The sequence below is a fragment of the Bufo bufo genome, chromosome 5 (genome assembly GCF_905171765.1).
Source record: "Bufo bufo chromosome 5, aBufBuf1.1, whole genome shotgun sequence".
Classification (NCBI taxonomy): Eukaryota; Metazoa; Chordata; class Amphibia; order Anura; family Bufonidae; genus Bufo; species Bufo bufo.
Genome location: NC_053393.1, coordinates 27,524,455 through 27,544,987, shown reverse-complemented (window position 1 = coordinate 27,544,987; position 20,533 = coordinate 27,524,455). Strand labels below are relative to the sequence as shown.

The window sequence follows — 20,533 nt, the reverse complement described above, 5'->3', positions numbered from 1 at the left end:
ATACATAGGAAGCAGTACTATAGTAGTTATATTCTTGTACATAGGAGCAGTAATATAGTAGTTATATTCTTGTACATAGGAGCAGTATTATAGTAGTTATAATCTTGTACATAGGAGCAGTATTATAGTAGTTATATTCTTGTACATAGGAGCAGTATTATAGTAGTTATATGCTTGTACATAGGAGCAGTAATATAGTAGTTATATTCTTGTATATAGGAGCAGTATTATAGTAGTTATATTCTTGTACATAGGAAGCAGTACTATAGTAGTTGTATTCTTTACATAGGAGCAGTATTATAGTAGTTATATTCTTGTACATAAGAGGCAGTATTATAGTAGTTATATTCTTGTACATAGGAGCAGTATTATAGTAGTTATATTCTTGTACATAGGAGGCAGTATTATAGTAGTTATATTATTGTACATAGGAGGCAGTATTATAGTAGTTATATTCTTATACATACACTGCGTGCAGAATTATTAGGCAAATGAGTATTTTGACCACATCATCCTCTTTATGCATGTTGTCTTACTCCAAGCTGTATAGGCTCGAAAGCCTACTACCAATTAAGCATATTAGGTGATGTGCATCTCTGTAATGAGAAGGGGTGTGGTCTAATGACATCAACACCCTATATCAGGTGTGCATAATTATTAGGCAACTTCCTTTCCTTTGGCAAAATGGGTCAAAAGAAGGACTTGACAGGCTCAGAAAAGTCAAAAATAGTGAGATATCTTGCAGAGGGATGCAGCACTCTTAAAATTGCAAAGCTTCTGAAGCGTGATCATCGAACAAACAAGCGTTTCATTCAAAATAGTCAACAGGGTCGCAAGAAGCGTGTGGAAAAACCAAGGCGCAAAATAACTGTCCATGAACTGAGAAAAGTCAAGAGTGCAGCTTCCAAGATGCCACTTGCCACCAGTTTGGCCATATTTCAGAGCTGCAACATCACTGGAGTGCCCAAAAGCACAAGGTGTGCAATACTCAGAGACATGGCCAAGGTAAGAAAGGCTGAAAGACGACCACCACTGAACAAGACACACAAGCTGAAACGTCAAGACTGGGCCAAGAAATATCTCAAGACTGATTTTTCTAAGGTTTTATGGACTGATGAAATGAGAGTGAGTCTTGATGGGCCAGATGGATTGGCCCATGGCTGGATTGGTAAAGGGCAGAGAGCTCCAGTCCGACTCAGACGCCAGCAAGGTGGAGGTGGAGTACTGGTTTGGCCTGGTATCATCAAAGATGAGCTTGAGGGGCCTTTTCGGGTTGAGGATGGAGTCAAGCTCAACTCCCAGTCCTACTGCCAGTTTCTGGAAGACACCTTCTTCAAGCAGTGGTACAGGAAGAAGTCTGCATCCTTCAAGAAAAACATGATTTTCATGCAGGACAATGCTCCATCACACGCGTCCAAGTACTCCACAGTGTGGCTGGCAAGAAAGGGTATAAAATAAGAAAATCTAATGACATGGCCTCCTTGTTCACCTGATCTGAACCCCATTGAGAACCTGTGGTCCATCATCAAATGTGAGATTTACAAGGAGGGAAAACAGTACACCTCTCTGAACAGTGTCTGGGAGGCTGTGGTTGCTGCTGCACGCAATGTTGATGGTGAACAGATCAAAACACTGACAGAATCCATGGATGGCAGGCTTTTGAGTGTCCTTGCAAAGAAAGGTGGCTATATTGGTCACTGATTTGTTTTTGTTTTGTTTTTGAATGTCAGAAATGTATATTTGTGAATGTTGAGATGTTATATTGGTTTCACTGGTAAAAATAAATAATTGAAATGGGTATATATTTGTTTTTTGTTAAGTTGCCTAATAATTATGCACAGTAATAGTCACCTGCACACACAGATATCCCCCTAAAATAGCTAAAACTAAAAACAAACTAAAAACTACTTCCAAAAATATTCAGCTTTGATATTAATGAGTTTTTTTGGGTTTATTGAGAACATGGTGGTTGTTCAATAATAAAATTAATCCTCAAAAATACAACTTGCCTAATAATTCTGCACTCCCTGTAGGAAGCAGTATTATAGGAGTTATATTCTTATACATAGGAAGCAGTATTATAGTAGTTATATTCTTGTACATAGGAGCAGTAATATAGTAGTTATATTCTTGTATATAGGAGCAGTATCATAGTAGTTATATTCTTGTACATAGGAAGCAGTACTATAGTAGTTGTATTCTTTACATAGGAGCAGTATTATAGTAGTTATATTCTTGTACATAAGAGGCAGTATTATAGTAGTTATAATCTTGTACATAGGAGCAGTACTATAGTAGTTATATTCTTGTACATAGGAGCAGTAATATAGTAGTTATATTCTTATACATAGGAGGCAGTATTATAGTAGTTATATTCTTATACATAGGAAGCAGTATTATAGGAGTTATATTTTTGTACATAGGAGGCAGTATTATATTAGTTATATTATTGTATATAGGAGGCAGTATTATAGTAGTTATATTCTTGTACATAGGAGCAGTATTATAGTAGTTATATTCTTGTACATAGGAGGCAGTATTATAGTAGTTATATTCTTGTACATAGGAAGCAGTACTATAGTAGTTGTATTCTTGTACATAGGAAGCAGTACTATAGTAGTTGTATTCTTTACATAGGAGAAGTATTATAGTAGTTATATTCTTGTACATAGGAGGCAGTATTATAGTAGTTATATTCTTATACATAGGAAGCAGTACTATAGTAGTTATATTCTTGTACATAGGAGGAGTAATACAGTAGTTATATACTTGTACATAGGAGGCAGTATTATAGTAGTTATATTATTGTATATAGGAGGCAGTATTATAGTAGTTATATTCTTGTACATAGGAGCAGTATTATAGTAGTTATATTCTTGTACATAGGAAGCAGTACTATAGTAGTTGTATTCTTAACATAGGAGCAGTATTATAGTAGTTATATTCTTGTACATAGGAGGCAGTATTATAGTAGTTATATTCTTGTACATAGGAGGCAGTATTATGGTAGTTATATTCTTGTACATAGGAGCAGTATTATAGTAGTTATATTCTTGTACATAGGAGCAGTATTATAGTAGTTATATTCTTGTACATAGGAGGCAGTATTATGGTAGTTATATTCTTGTACATAGGAGCAGTATTATAGTAGTTATATTCTTGTACATAGGAGCAGTATTATAGTAGCTATATTCTTGTACATAGGAGGCAGTATTATAGTAGTTATATTCTTGTACATAAGGAGCAGTATTATAGTAGTTATATTCTTGTACATAGGAGCAGTATTATAGTAGTTATATTCTTGTACATAGGAGCAGTATTATAGTAGTTATATTCTTGTACATAGGAGCAGTATTATAGTAGTTATATTCTTGTACATAGGAGGCAGTATTATAGTAGTTATATTCTTGTACATAGGAGCAGTATTATAGTAGTTGTATTCTTGTACATAGGAGGCAGTATTATAGTAGTTATATTCTTGTACATAGGGGGCAGTATTATAGTAGTTATATTCTTGTACATAGGAGGCAGTATTATAGTAGTTATATTCTTGTACATAGGAGCAGTATTATAGTAGTTATATACTTGTACATAGGAGGCAGTATTATAGTAGTTATATTCTTGTACATAAGGGGCAGTATTATAGTAGTTATATTCTTGTACATAGGAGCAGTATTATAGTAGTTATAATCATGTACATGGCGTTTGTACCGTTCAGATTACTTTCCATTGTGAAAGGATTTGGTTAGGTCAGAAGTGAACTGGCTACAGTATTCCATTCTACCTATCACTTTTAATTATGAAATACCAACCCTTTCTCCATCCAGAAATAAGTGCACCTTGAATATCATGACATCATTAATATCAAGGTCTTCATTCCTATACAGGATCTGGAATATACGACTATATACAACATTATCAAAGACACACGGGGAATATGCTCCAGGGTCATCTGCAAAAACAAAGAAATATTGGAGTCAATGTTTTTTTTATTAAATTTCAATCACTTACAACCTGAGTTCTATCATACGTTTGGCCAATCATTGACCAATCGAACATTTTTAAGACATTTTCTGAATAGGCTGATATACTTATTTATACAATTGTTCCTCTCTCATATCCATATGCTCAAGTATATGGACTAAGGTTGCATTGTGAGACAACTGCTGTAACTGTGTGACTACCCTCAGGCCTCTAGGCAAAAAAAAATTAAGGTTAGTTCAGTTGTCCTCTACTTGGCCATAGCTGAAGCCTCTGTTAACCATGACAACTTGACATTTAAATAGTGCTACAAAATCCACTTAGCATGCAGCATGGGAAATACTACAGTGGGGGATGGCATTTGTAGAATTTCTCATGTTGCTAACAAGGTGGCCCATGCCAGTGCTGCTTGGTTTTCATTAGTGTTGAACGAAGCGAAGCATCGGAATTGGAATTCGGTCCGAAGTTTATCAATGTTCCTAAAATGGTGGCTGCACATGTTAGAATATGAAAGGGCCGAGGAGACAAGCCCGGGAACGCAGGATCACCCATAATGCCGTGCAGCCAGCCAATCTGCAGGTAGCCATCCCCCTATGATGTCACAGTTAGGCAGAGCCTTATAAAACCCTCATCCCACACGACATGAAACACCAAACCAGACATAACAACAAACCTCAAACATAAACCCACACCAAACATACAACAAGTGAGGTAGGGTAAAAGCAACAGACACAAATGGGTGACATCGATGTCCCATAAGGTGTCCCTCAAGGACTGGGCAGATGGAAAAGTACCAGCTCCTCAAGACACTGAAGACTATCTGACCTCAGGCGCACAACTCAGAACAATAAGAACCAAGAGGCCCAACACAGCTCCACCTTGCACACACCTTAACCCCATACACCCCAGAAATGGGAAGGGAAACAGCCTTAAAGGGGAAGTGCACACGCATGCATAACAAACAACACATCATGCGCGGCGAAAGTGTCACGGCCAACTACCACCAAGCCGTGACAGCATCATGCACTATGGACAGTGTTGCTGCTAACAGACAGTGTAGGACAACATTGGAGAGGGAGAGTGCAGAAAGAGTGCAGGGAGAGAGGAGGGAGAGCGTAGGAGACTGGTGAACTAAAGACTCTGCTACAATTTATCGCTGTTGTAAGGGATCGCTCTTTCTCAGGGGGTCGCAATCACAGACGTCTCGTCAGACAATGGAGTTAAAGTCCAAGTGATGCTTTATTTTCGCACCAGCACAAACATAAACAGAATGTAATAAACTTCTGCCCGTCTGGGCTCTAACTAATACAAAGTACTTTTCCGTGACTCACCTCTAAGCACAGCTTATACACAGGGTTTCAAGCTCCAACCCGCTCATTGAACACAAGTCCAGACAGGGAAGAGATCCGGCTTCACACAGCCTTGTGGCGCCTCAGTCCGCCTGGCTGAGACCACCCAAAGCCTCTGTAGGCCTCTGTTTCCAAGTCCTCTCTTCACAGACTGACACACAGAGGGTTGGTTTTATCCCTCCTTGATTACAGCAGCAGGCCTCACCTGCGATCACCTCCAGCAACAGACAATACATGTAGTGGAAGGGTGTGGACTGGCAGATCCCACTACCGAACCTATCCCCAAGTCCACATGAAATCCAGCCCAGAACAACATCTAGACAAAACTGTCTCAGCAAACTACACTTTGCTGAAACCACTGCAGCTTTCTGTATTTCAGTTATCTCACCCTGCTGAGGTATCTGGGTGGGATATACACGCCTCCCAGCACTTATACTGTACACATCACCACACTGTGTACATGCAGTAACTGTGCAGTGCACCAAGAGTCATTGCTAATTCATTCTGTTAGTGTAGTGTCCCACTAGGTAAATGTGGGCACTACACAAGGGTCAATTGGGCCACGTTGTTACTCCATCTCCTGTGGAACAGTGGCATTGTATTTTACACCACATTTTAATGTGTATTTCTATGCTTTTATGTGTATTTCCCTGTTGTAAATGACTATCAGGCCTGTTAGGGTGTAATTCCTCCTCCAAGACAGTAGAGGGAGCTAGGGAACCCCTAATATAAATAGTCAGGTCCTGTTCAGGGAGAGTGTGTAGAGTCAGAAGTGAGTGTGGACTTTAGCTAGGCAGCAGCTGAAGTGAGCTTCTGACATGCAGCTAGACAGCCCAGGCTTCTAGATGTTACCAGGGGAAAAGTTACCTCCTGAGAAACCTGCAGTTCCTACCAAGTACAGTACAGAGCAGAGCAGAAGTGTTTCCAGCCAAACAAGTGAGCTGAAGGGCAGAAGGATCTATTTAATGCAAGGAGATATATACCTGAGGAAGTTTCTTTACCAAGGATAAAGCCACCAATAGGGCATACGGGCCTTGGGATCAATACAGACAGGAGTTCTGAGAAATAGTGCAAAAGATTTCTGAGGAAAAGGTGCAGCCTGATCTGTGAGTGTATTTTACCCTCTGAGTATCTTGCAAGAATATTGTTGCCTCCCATTATTTGTAAAAGCCTGCTTTAAACTGCTACTGCTGTAAGGAACTGAACCTAAAAGACTGTACAAAGTTAACTGTTTCCAGTAAAGGAAGTTTTGGTTCACTGCAAACTGTGTTCCTCACTTATTACTGCTATCAATCAGTGTGCCACCGTTACTGGCACTGGCGTCACGAATCTTAAAGGGACCTTGCCACCGGCACATTAAACCTGCAACACCCAGGGCACCTCATCTACCACCAGCCTGGTCCCTATACACAGAGTGCCCCAGAGGACTACTGTGCCAGCCTCTCCATCACTGCTGTACGCCTGCCCAGGGTTTCCCTACAAATTGTGAGTAACCAAGAGCAACCCTCGTTTGCCTAAGTAACCATGACCTCACTATCGCCATACCCTGCAGGGCTGTGTACTGCATTAGCTGTAGAGTTACTGTACGTCAGTATTACAGGCAGGTCTAATTTATCACTGTGTACATAACTGCAGTGCACTAACATTCATAGCTAATCTGTTCTGTTAGTGATACAGCTATTATACACTATGGTCTACAGACAGTTGCCTGAGCCATCCAAAGGAACGAGCAGTGGAAAAAAATTATACTGTAGCTGGCACAAGTAGCAGCAGAAGAACGGGTGGTAGCAGCAGCCGCAGCAACAGACCAGAACTGCCACTGCCATCCAGTGGTCGTGTTTTGATCAACATTCCAGCTGTACTGGAATTGTTGACTCGCTCTTCAACATCATCTCAAGTGACAACAGATACACAGCCAAGAACTGGTGGGTTGCTCTGACACCACGGTTATTTTTCATTTCCGTTTTATTTAACCTACACTACACTGGAGGATGGATGTCATTGTATTGACATCCATTTACTCCAATTCTGTCTGAAATCTGTTTTTATGCCAGATGTGAAAACGCTGCTTTTAGGCAGATTGGCCTGGAATAAGAAATCAAATTTCTCAAACTTTTGTCGAAGCTGCGGAATCGAATTTTTCAAAACTTCACTCATCTCTAGTTTTTATGCTGGATGGCCATCACAGGCTTCAACTATGACCATGTGGAGCACAATGGGGACATCAACTTTTGATGGTATTCAGTATACTTTTAAAGAAGACCCTTCCAAGCTTGATAGTGTTTAAATACAGAACTATGGCATCATAGTATCAGGTTTGATTCCATTCAAGAGGAATAGGAGGAATGCAGCCACATGCAGATCTAACTGTGATAACTGACTTTTTGGGGTTGCATTGTTTGGATGTTTATACTGTAACTTTCTGCGAAAATGAAGTGGTCTTAAGATAGCAGAGTAAGTGAGTAAGCAGTAGTGTTGAGCGAGCATGCCCGGCCGAACTACTGTTCGGCTCGAGCATCGCTATGCTTGCACATTCGAGTGCTCGGCCAAATACTTCAGGTGCTCGAGTACAGTTTTATACAATGAAAGTCAATGGGAGACCTGAGCATCAAACCAGGCACCCCCTGCTCTGAAGAAGAGAGAGTTTCTGGTTCACAAAAAAAGGTTAGAATTTGATGGAAACCCTATCAAAAGGGTGTGGAAACAGCATTAAGAGGATGGCTGGATGCCTATTATCTACGATATACAATAGACAACCACACAAAAGGATATATGCCAAAAGCCAGGTATATGCAAGCCATCAATCTATCCATGAGACAGATGACAGGCTTAGTCAGCATACCTTACAATGGCAGCCTTGTGCACTATGAGACATTCCAAACCAGCTCTCATCTGACTGAGATCCAGTAAGCCTCAAAGTTACTTCAGATCTGTTGGATGGCTTGGGTGGACCTGTGCACCTAGATCAATATCATTAGGGAGACAAAAAGTTTTCTCATTGTCCTAACATAATATTCAATAACCTTTCTATACAGTTTTGTCATGTAAAAACTAATTTGCATAAACATGGGCATATGGGAAAGACATGCAAATAAGCACAATCAGCCTTGTTTTTCAGCTAAAAACCATTTGCATGGAAAATTCGTGATCTACACTACTTATGAACAGCGCCATCTATTGGTTTCATAGTCTTATGACAAGACTATTAGTGTAGCCAGAAAGCTCTTGAGGCATAATATCTCCTGTATGAACAAAGAATCAGGCAAGTTCAAATCTTCTTTCTTCCCCTAACATCTGTCAGACATAGCTGACCAATCCCATAAAAATGGGCAGTTTCTTCTAACCTTTTCATAAAGAATATGTGCACCTTTACCTGTCTATGAGTTGAAGCCACACATAACGATGTAATGTTCCCATTGGCTCTGCTTCATCTGCATGTGGTAGGTGTACACAATGATAGTTTTCTCCAGGCATATAGTGACGTACCACCCACAAAGATTAAAATTTTAGGTGTGAAGGTTTTTTCATCCCCCATCTGGAAGACTGTGTTATGGCTAAGGGCATCATGTTTGCATAATTTTGCACATCCTTCATTGACATTCGTGCGTGTTCAGTCAAGTAGGTTTTCCTCCAGCTCCGTGTCACGCATGCAGAAAAACTGGAAGTGTAATGAAGCAGCTTCTTGGTACTTAATTAAAAGAATATACATATCACTCTAGGGTATGTCTGATACAATACAGCGCTGAAGTTAACTAGCTCTTGCTGGGTGTCTCAGGGATCAGTTTTTTCTAATTATCAATTTGTTCTGGAGACTTTATATTGTGTTCAAGGTCAGAGCAAAAATCTATTAGAAAATTCAAGATACTGGAGACACCATTTTAATGATGAATGTAATGTTCAGTTTAGATCTTTTTACCAGGCCATTACTATACATCATGTGAGGCTGAACGCAGGTGACAACACTGGCATATCTTACTTTTGTGTGACCATTGTTGCCAAATGGTAAAGATTATGTATTCTAGGTTCTCCACATTGGAAAAATCCATTTTTCAGAAGGATCACATAGTATCCTGCAGCAGTGGCCCTTACCATCTCATGGTAATCTGCAAAGGAACCTGACAGCAAGTGTTAAATCTCTCCACAGCGCCACTATAGGATAAATAAAGTATTGCACAGTTCTAATTGGAATTGGTGGGCTATCACTATAAATCATGGACAAGTTAGGTCCTCCAGAGAGCAAGTGACACTAATATTAGCTGCTCAATTGTCTCATCATTTCATAGCAACATAGACTGAAAAAAGTCACAACTTTTCAATTATGTAACATTAAGTGGTCAGGATTGTGGTGGCCCCCAATGCTACAATGAGTCCCCCGACACTGTCAAGGTGTCACTATATGTTTCTGCTCTACAGAGGGGATGGTAAGGGGATGTGCACCCCAATGGGAAATAAGTCCAGAGAGTCAGGGCCTCCGGTAAACCAGTGTGCGTCAGTACTGGAGGAACTCAAGTGCAAAACAATACAGGCAGTGCACTGATCTAGCTTTTCCAGTCTCTTCCCTGGCAGAAGAAGTTTGTGTGCTGAGGAAAGGCCTGAGCTAGCTGTCCCTCTCTATCTCAGAAGGTTGGTACTTTGGCCAAAGGGTTGGGGCTCAGGGTCTGTAGCAGAGTATTCCCATCTCAACATCTTCCTACAGTCACTCAAGCAGTCTGGCAGTGTCTCTTGACTAAACACTTGTCCCTATCTTCAGACTGGCAGACTCTCTCTTACTAAACACTGCAGACAACTAGGGGTTCTAACTGCTCTCCTTATATACAGTTGAGCTGTATGTAGCTGAACTACAACCTTCAAGTGGGAGGGGAGGAGTGGAGGAGAAGCATAATCTTAACAGAGACATTGTTGCAATTTCAGTCTGGTATAGACTTATAAGGAGTTTTAATACAAGTCTATAGTTATAACTAAGCAGGTTTTCCAGACATTAACGCGTCTTCAGACATAAACAACAGATAAACAAGACAGTTTTTTTTGTTTTTACTCCAAACATTGAATAGTTCCTTATAGAAACTGTGGAGGATCTCTAACTTCTCATTGCATAGGTAAAAAGACTCAAAGTCTCTCAGGATTAGCTGGCTGTATAGTAACCCTTTCTACAGTGCAGAGCAATAACAGTGCAAATGAACAGGGTATATTTCAATAACCACAAAATGCAGTTCCAGAATATAAAATAGAAAAAGTGTAAACAACGCAATAAATCATAGTGAAAGTTAACCCTTCCAAGTGCACTAAAGTAGGGAGTTGATGGTTTTGCGTAGGAGCAATAGGGGCAAATGTCCATAAAGATCCATAGTGTAAAGTACCCTTGCTCCAGGCACTACAGCATTTTTAAATGCTGACATAGTATTTGCAATTACTATCTCTGAGGTAGGACAGACATTCCATAGTTTGACTTACTCTAACTGTAAAGAATGCTTTCCTGTATTGATGTCTAAATCTCTTTTACTTCACAGCTCTGTCAGGTTGGATGGGAACCACCTGTGAACAGACATTTTCAGGTCTCTCCAGGACTCCAGATGTTTGATTGGGTTCAGGTCAGGGCTCTGCCTGGACCACTCAACGACATTCACAGAGTTGTCCCTAAGCCACACCAGTGTGCTTATGTTCATTGTCCTGTTGGATGGTGAACCTTCGGCTCAGTTTGAGGTCCAGGGCATTCTGGATCAGGATTTCATTAAGAATATCTTTGTACTTTGCTCCATTCAGCTTTCACTCAACTCTGACCAATCTCCCTGTCCCCACAGCATGATAATGCCACCACTGTGCTTCAATGTAGGGATGGTATTGAGCAGATGATGAGCGGTGCCTGGTTTCCTCCAGACATGATGCTTAGAATTGAGTCCAAAAAGTTCAATATTAGTTTCATCAGACCAGACAACCTGAGAGTCATGAAGTGCTTTTTTTTTGCAAACTCCAGACAGGATTTTTGTGTATTTCACTGAGGAGAGGCTTCTTTCTGGCCACTCTGCCATAAAGTCAAGATTGGTGGAGTTCTGCAGTAATGGTTGACCTTCTGTAAGTTTCTCCCATCTGCATAAATAATCTTTGGAACTTAACCAGAATGATCTTTGATGTCTTGGTCACCTCTCTCACCAAGACCCTTCTCCTCTGATTACTTAGTTTGGTTGGGTGGCCAGCTGGAAGAGTCCTGGTTGTTTCAAATTTCTTCCATTTAAGAATTATGGAGGCCACTTTGCTCTTGGGAACTTTCAGTGCAGCAGACATTTTTGTGTAACCTTCCCCAGATCTGTTCCTCCACAGTCTCTGAGCTCCACAGTCAGTTCTTTCATCCTCATGGCTTGGCTTTGTTTTTCTCTGATATGCATTGTCAGCTGTAAGACCGTTGCGTCTTTCCAAATCATGTCTAATCCACTGAATTTACCATTGGTGATTCCAATCAAGGTGTTCATCTCAACGATAAACTAAAAAAATTGAGGCCCTAGAGCTAACCTTCAAGAATCATAGCAATGGGTCTGAATACTTATGTCTGTATGACTATTCACACTTTCTAATTATGGGGTATTGAGTGCAAACTGATGGGGAGAACTTAATTATATATACATACTTTATTTTATTTTTTTATTTGAACAAAAGGCCACAGCATAACAATTCTGGTTGCCGGTTTAGCATTTGGTAGTGCAATAGCTTCCAGGTAGCTTGTATTTTGTTCTGTGTTCTGGTGTCTTTTCTCTGTATTCTGGAATCAGAATTTCCACAATTTTCCTGCTGTGTTTGAAATTTGCTGGTTACTGTGCTGCTGCATTGTCCAGGCTGATCTGCTAACTTGAATTCAGATAGGGTCAGTTCAGTATTGCTTTGTTTCTGTTTACTGTCACATCTGACATCTTCCTGCATGCTGTGCACCTGCCATGCAGTACATTGCTGACTCATCTCCTCCATCCATGACCCTCAGCATTTGTTTCCTGTCATCCATCAGTGAGTTTGTTTCAGAGTCCTGTTTTCTGCCAGTATTTATACATGCTTCATATATGGTATATTGCTTTTGTGACCGTCCAGTTATGCAATTCAGCCTTAGTCCTGGAGGTATCTGAGTACCAAGAGACATTGTTAGGGTTTAGAAAAGTCAACTGCTGTAGGTGATGTCCAGTCCTGGCATTTTACTCTCAATCCTGTCCTTAAGATTATTGATGAACAGATTTAAAGGGATTCTGTCACCAGGTTTCACCCCTGTCAGCTAAACATATGCTGATGTTCAGGGCCTCATCAGGATTCCTAATGTGGGCTTCTAAATGTGATCCGTAGCCTTATTTTGCTAAAAAAAAAACTGGTTTTACTAACCTGTCACTCAAAGAAATAAGATGCCCAAGGGGATGTCAAGGGATGCAAGGTGCCGGCTGCACCCACCGCCGTTCATGCCCAGCGCCGCCTTTCCAGACTTCTGCACCGCCTCCTAATCCTCTGTGCCGCCTCTCGCTCTCCCTCCTCCTGCTGTAAGATCTCGCGCGTGCGCACAGGGCTCTGCCTGATGCTCCCGTGCGGACTTCTCGATTTGGCTTCTTAAAGCGAAGGCGCCGGCACTTCGCTCAACCCAGGTATGACCTGCACTCTGGCGCCAGGCTCTCAGAGCCCTGTGCGCACGCGTGATATCTTACAGCAGGAGGAGGGGGGAGGGAGGGAGAGCGAGAGGCGGCACAGAGGATTAGGAGGCGGTGCAGAAGTCTGGAAAGGCGGCGCTGGGCACGAACGGCGGTGGGTGCGGCCGACACCTTGCATCTCTTGACATGCCCTTGGGCACCTTATTTCTTTGAGTGACAGGTTAGTAAAACCTGTTTTTTAGCAAAATAAGGCTACGGATTACATTTAGAAGCCCACATTAGGAATCGTGATGAGGCCCTGAACATCAGCATATGTTTAGCTGACAGGGGTGAAACCTGGTGACAGAATCCCTTTAAGAGAGTTGAACCTAAGGCACATCCCTGTGGTCTCCACTGCCCCCAGTACAGATTTTCGGACTCCACTGCCCCCAGTACAGATTTTCGGTCTCCACTGGTCCCAGTACAGATCCATTGGTCTCAGCTGCTTTAATTACAGATCCTAATAGTCTATACGGCTCTCCAGACAGATCCTTGTGGTCTCCACTGCTCCCTGTACACATCCTTGTGGTCTCCACAGCTCCCTGTACACATCCTTGTGGTCTCCACAGCTCCCTTTACAGATCCTTGTGGTCTCCACTGCTCCCTGTACACATCCTTGTGGTCTTCACTGCTTCCAGGACAGATCCTTGTGGTCTTCACTGCTCCCAGGACAGATCCTTGTGGTCTCCACAGCTCCCTGTACACATCCTTGTGGTCTTCACTGCTCCCTGTACACATCCTTGTGGTCTTCACTGCTCCCTGTACACATCTTTGTGGTCTCCACAGCTCCCTGTACACATCCTTGTGTTCTCCACTGCTCCCTGTACACATCCTTGTGGTCTCCACTGTTCCCTGTACACATCCTTGTGGTCTCCACAGCTCCCAGGACAGATCCTTGTGGTCTCCACAGCTCCCTGTACACATCCTTGTGTTCTCCACTGCTCCCTGTACACATCCTTGTGGTCTCCACTGTTCCCTGTACACATCCTTGTGGTCTCCACAGCTCCCAGGACAGATCCTTGTGGTCTCCACAGCTCCCTGTACACATCCTTGTGGTCTTCACTGCTCCCTGTACACATCTTTGTGGTCTCCATTGTTCCCTGTACACATCCTTGTGGTCTCCACAGCTCCCAGTAAAGATCCTTGTGGTCTCAACTGCCCTCAGTACAGATCATTGTGATTTAAAATCCTATGAGGAATGGGCCACAATTGTCTTTCCATTTCTTTGTGCAGTTAGTTGGACATTACAGCACGTTTCACATCCGTGCATTCATACATTAATACTACACTCACCAGCAAACTCTTCATGCTTAGTGCATATTACTGGGTAAATTAGAGCTCATTCTCCATTCAAACTTTAGGAACCAAGGCTGGTGCAGGTCACATTCTGAAATTTTTTTTCCCTTTCTGAAAGAGGCCCCCCTGCTGTTTGAAAGTTAAGTGGGCCGGTGGGAGCCTTTCTTCCTCCACATGCTTCCTGTGACTGTCACCCTAATATGCTGCAGCAGTCAGGTGCTGTCCACACTGCACAGTTTCCCCGTCTCACCAGACCTCAGTGACGGCACAGCATTAGAATCCTGCTGCCGTCAAAATTACAGAATTTGGTTATTGGTCACGTAATGGTATCAATAGGGTGTCTCACCTATTTCATTTAGGACATTTTAAATCACTGTCGGAATTTGGTTTCAATGATAGTTCACCATTAGAGGTATTTATGTATGCACGTTTGAAACATTTATTTGAAGCTTCTAGGAATAGGGGTGTATTTTTCCACAAGAGAATATATTTTTTGATTACTGTGACGCTCAGAAGGACCAGAAGGTGAAATTATCTATATTATATGCTAAACTCCGAATGGCACTGGCAACTGTAACACCTTTTAAAAGCCCAAGTAAATGGGAGCAAGAGTTGAATTGCCCTCCTTTACAGTGGCCCACTATCTATAGGAATGTGAGAAAGGCGACAGTTTCCAGTGCTCACAGACTAATTCAATTTAAGATCCTTCATAGACTGTATTATACGCCCAAAACCCAAGGAAAATTCCCCCAAAATAGGGACCGGGACTGTTGTTGTCCTAAATGTGGATATGTGAATGTGAGCTATGTCCATTTGCTTTGGAGCTGTAGCAAAATAAGACAATATTGGGATGAGGTTTTCTCTGCCCTACAAAAGGAATCCTTAATGAACTATAACCCGGGGATCTTGATAGTGATCTTTGGAGATTATGGCTCAGAAACGGGGGTGCAGGGCTGCTGGGGTCACATTGTAACAGCCCTGCACTGCCCTCAACTACTGATGGTCACTGATCTCTGTGTGCTCCCTGTGCCCCATGTGTGCGCCCGCTGTGCCCCGTGTGTACGCACCCTGTGCTTGCTTCCTGTGCTTCCAGTGGGAGCTCCCTGTGCCTCCTGTGTCCCCCATATGTGTTCCCTGTGTCTCCTCTGCTCCCGTTGTGTGCCCCCTCGTGTGTGAGCTCTTGTACACATCCCCCTGTGTGTGCAACCTGTGACTCCAGTATAACCTAGCAAACGGCGTGCTTGTGACGTGGCCGTGCTGCATTCGATTACCGCATGACTGTCTGGGCCATAGAAGGTTCTAGCTAAACTATTGAAGATGGCATTGTTTAGGTGGTCTTCATTGTTAATTGGGGAAGGGAGGCGATGGAGTATAGATAAGAATCTGAGGTCAACAATAGCAAGAGTCAGACCAGGGCTGCTAATAAAGGAATCTGTAAGGATATGTCACACATTGAGGGCGTATCACAGCCAGATGCCCCAAAACAGTGTCATCCACAGATCCCCCATAACAGTGTGTGCTCCACAGATCCCCCATAACAGTGTGTCATCCACAGATCCCCCCATAACAATATCATTCACAGATCTCCCATAACAGTGTGTCATCCACAGATCCTCCATAACAGTGTGTCATCCACAGATCCCCCATAACAGTGTGTCATCCACAGATCCCCCATAACTGTGTGTCATCCACAGATTCCCCCATAACAGTGTGTCATCCACAGATTCCCCATAAAAGTGTGTCATTCACAGCACCCCATGACAATGTGTCATCCAAAGAACCCCCATAACAGTGTGTCATCCACAGATCCCCCATAACAGTGTGTCATCCACAGATCCCCATAACAGTTTGTCATCCACAGATCCCCAATAACAGTGTCGTCCACAGACCCCCATAAGAGTGTGTCATCCACAGACCCCCAAAACAGAGTGTCATCCACAGATCCCCCATAACAGTGTCATCCACAGATCCTCGATAACAGTGTCATCCACAGATCTGCCATAACAGTGTGTAAACCACAGAACCCCCATAACAGTGTCATCCACAGATCCCCATAACAGTGTGTCACCCACAGAACCCCCATATCAATGTCATCCACAGATCCCCCATAACAGTGTGTCATCCACAGATCCCTATAACAGTTTGTACTCCACAGATACCCCATAACAGTGTCATCCATAGATACCCCATTACAGTGTGTCATCCACAGATCCCCCATAACAGTGTCATCCACACATCCCCATAGCAGTGTGTCATTTACAGATCCCCCATAACAGTGTCATCTACAGATCCCTCATAACAGTTTGTTATCCACAGATCCTCCATAACAGTGTGTGATCCACAGATCTACCATAACAGTGTTATCCACAAATCCCCTATAGCAGTGTGTCATTCACAGATCAACCATAACAGTGTTATCCACAGATCCCTCATATCAGTGTGTCATCCACAGATCCTCCATAACCGTGTCATCCTAGATTCCCCATAGCAGTGTCATCCACAGATCCCCCATAACAGTGTCATCCACATATCTTCCATAACAGTGTATCATCCACAAATCTCCCATAGCAGTGTGTCATTCACAGATCCCCCATAACAGTGTCATCCACAGATCCCTCATAACAGTGTGTCATCCACAGATCCTCCAAAACTGTGTCATTCTAGATTCCACATAGTAGTGTCATCCACAGATCCCCATAACAGTGTCATCCACTAATCTCGCATAACAGTGTGTCATCCAAAGATCTCCCATAACAGCATGTCAACCACAGATCCCCCATAACAGTGTCATCCACAGATCCCCGATAACAGTGTGTCATCCACAGAACCCCCATAACAGTGTCATCCACAGATTCCCCATAAAAATGTGTCATCAACAGAACCCCCAAAATAGTGTCATCCACAGATCCCCCATATTAGTGTCAGCCACAGATTTAACCTTAACAGTGTGTCATCCACAGATTCCACCATAACAGTGTGTCATCCACAGATCCCCATAACAGTGTGTCATCCACAGATCCCCCCATAACAATGTCATCCACAGATCCCCCATAACAGTGGGTCATCCATGGAACCCCGATAACAGAGATATCCGCAGACCCCCATAACAATGTTATCCAAAGACCCCCATAACATAGTGTCATCATAAGAACACCCATAACAGTGTCATCCACAGATCCCCCATCACAGTGTCATTCACAGATCCATCATAACAGTGTCATCCACAGATCCTTGATAGCAGTGTCATCCACAGATCTGCCATAACAGTGTCATCCACAGAACCCCTTAATAGTGTCATCCACAGATCCCCATAACAGTGTGTCATCCACAGATCCCCCATAACAGTGTGTCATCCACAGATTCCTATAACAGTTTGTCCTCCACAGATCCCCCATAACTGTGTCATCCATAGATACCCCATAACAGTGTGTCATCCACAGATCCCGCATAACAGTGCGTCATCCACAGATCCCCCATAACAGTGCGTCATCCACAGATCCCCCATAACAGTGTCATCCACAGATCCTCCATAACAGTGTCATCCACAGATCCCTCATAACAGTGTCATCCACAGATTTGCCATGTGTGTCATCCACAGAACCCTCATACCAGTGTGTCATTCACAGATACCCCTAAAACAATGAAATTCACAGATACCCATTACAGTGTGTCATCCACAGAACACCCATAACAGTGTCATCCACAGATCCCCCAAAACAGTGTCATCCATAGAACCCCCATAACAATGTCATCCACAGATCCCCCATAACACTGTGTCCTTCACAGATCCGTCATAACAACATCATCCACAAATCCCCCATAACAGTGTGTCATCCACAGATCCTCCATAACAGTGTCATTATAGATTCCCCATAGCAATGTCACCCACAGATCCCCATATCAGTGTCATCCACTAATGTCCCATAACAGTATGTCATCCACAGATCCACCATAACAGTGTGTCATCAACAGATCCTTCATAAAAGTGTCATCCACAAATCCCCCATAACAGTGTGTCATCCACAGATCCCCCATAACAGTATCATCCACAGATCCTCCATAACAGTATCTTCAACAAATCCCCCATATCAGTGTGTCATCCACAAAATCCCATAACAGTATCACCCACAGATCCTCCATAACAGTGTCTTCCACAAACCCCCCATAATAGCGTGTCACCCATAGATCCTCCATAGCAGTGTAATCCACAAATCCCTCATAACAGTGTGTCATAAACAGACCCCTGACAACTGTTTCATCCACAGATCGCCACAACAGTGTCCTTCACAGATCCCTCATAACAGTGTGTCATCCACAGATCCCCAAAACAGTGTGTCATCCACAGAACCCCTATAACTGTGTCATCCACAGATCCCCAATAATAGTGTGTCATCCACAGAACCCCCATCAGTGTCATCCACAGATCCCCCATAATAGTGTTTCATCCTTAAATCCTTCATAACAGTGTATCATCCACAAACCCCCCCATAACAGTGTCATCCACAGATCCTCCATAACAGTGTCATCCTAAATCCCTCATAACAGTGTGTCATCTATAGATCCCCCATAACAGTGTCATCCACAGATCCTCCATAACAGTGTAATCCACAGACCCCCATACCAGTGTGTAATCCACAGATCCCCCATAACAGTGTGTAATCCACAGATCCCCCATAACAGTGTCATCTACATATCCCCCACAACAGTGTCATACACAGATCCACAATAACACTGTGTCATCCACAGATCCCCCATAATAGTGTGTCACTCACAGAACCCACATTACAGTGTCATCCACAGATTCCCCCATAACAGCATGTCATCCACAGATCCCCCAAATCAGTTTGTTATCCACAAATCCTCCATAACAGTGTCATCCACAGATCTCCCATAACAGTTTGTCATCCACAGATCCCCCATAATAGTGTCATCCACAGAACCCCATAACTGTCTGTAACGGACCGTTTCAGCAGACAAGGGGTTAAAATCCGTTCAGGCGATAAGCCCCTTTCTGAGAGACAGGCACAGCTACTGCAGAACACCAACTCCCGAACTGGATACAAAGTAGCACTCCAAACTGGAACCTCACGAATAGCTGCTAGCAGACGAACAGGAAAAGCATACAATCCTGGCAATCGGTCTTCTAACAGCATACAGTGAATCCCCCCAATAACGAGACAAGGCTCCGTTTTGAGGGTCAAGCAGTGGTCTGACTGTACTTGAAGTACAGCCTCTTTTATTCACAAAAAACAAACATAGTACTGCCCACAGGGGACCAGCAACCAATCGTTCACGCCCCCAGAGGACCAGAATGAAGACTGGGACATAGGACAACATATCCCCACAATGCATCATGGTTTCCTCCTCTCTGTCCAGACAACCTGAAGAGCAATCCAATTATCTCTGAGGACAAAGGGAGATCGCCAATACACATGTGCAGACAACAGAACAGACATCACCCTTTAAACACACAATGGGACAATGGCACAATAGAAACACACCCAGCATATTCCCTCCCCTTATCCTGAGAGGAGACTCAATTATACATACAGTTAAACATACTTTCTACCCAACTTTCATAACTCTAAAACCATACATCACATTCACATACAAATTACATATTCGCAATCAATCCATTCAGGGGAACAACATATTAAAAAATGGCATGAATCAGACCAGGGGTTCAAAAGTTAGTATATGGCCCATAATCCAGGGACAAGAGGCCAGCAGCCAGTCCTCTCCAAAGCCCAGTGGCGAGGTTGGTTTCGCCACACATCTCCCCCCCCCAGGGAAGACTAACCAGATACCTGACCTCACGCCGGTCGGTACCTGAGTTAGTCTGGCAGCCCACCCACCACCAAATACTGGACCTGTTGACTTTAGTAGCCTGTCTCTGTCCAGTGAGTCCACCAAGGTTATGTTGGAAGCTGGTACTCCCGGTCTCTGTGTTGCTCCCTGGCTTGGAGTGGGGGTTGCTTTGTGGGCAGGTATCAGCGGTACTCTGCCCTGGTGCCAGCGCTACCACGGAAGAAGTCTGGTTGGAGCCTGGTTGTTGGAGGGGGAGACCGACTGTCTCTACCCCCTGTGCTGTAAGTGCAGAGACCACGGTCCCATCTGCACTGTTGTGGGGCTTACTGTCTCCCCCTGGTGCGTTAAGCTGCCGCTGGGGAGAGGGGGTAACAAGCTCCTCTCCCATACATACTTCCAGCCGCTGGGGAGGGCGACCGACCGTCTCCGCTCCCAATACAGTGTCCTGCT

The 20,533-nt window shown here is 43.3% G+C and overlaps 1 protein-coding gene across 1 annotated transcript in view; it reads right to left on the bottom strand.

Annotated features, from left to right (window-relative positions):
• Window positions 1–20,533, bottom strand: part of FAM135B (family with sequence similarity 135 member B) — a 115,282-nt gene that overhangs the window by 84,756 nt on the left and 9,993 nt on the right. The window contains exon 3 of the mRNA XM_040433829.1: window positions 3,813–3,952. Within this exon, the coding sequence (XP_040289763.1) occupies window positions 3,813–3,952 (140 nt within the window). The remainder of the gene's footprint in view (window positions 1–3,812; window positions 3,953–20,533) is intronic.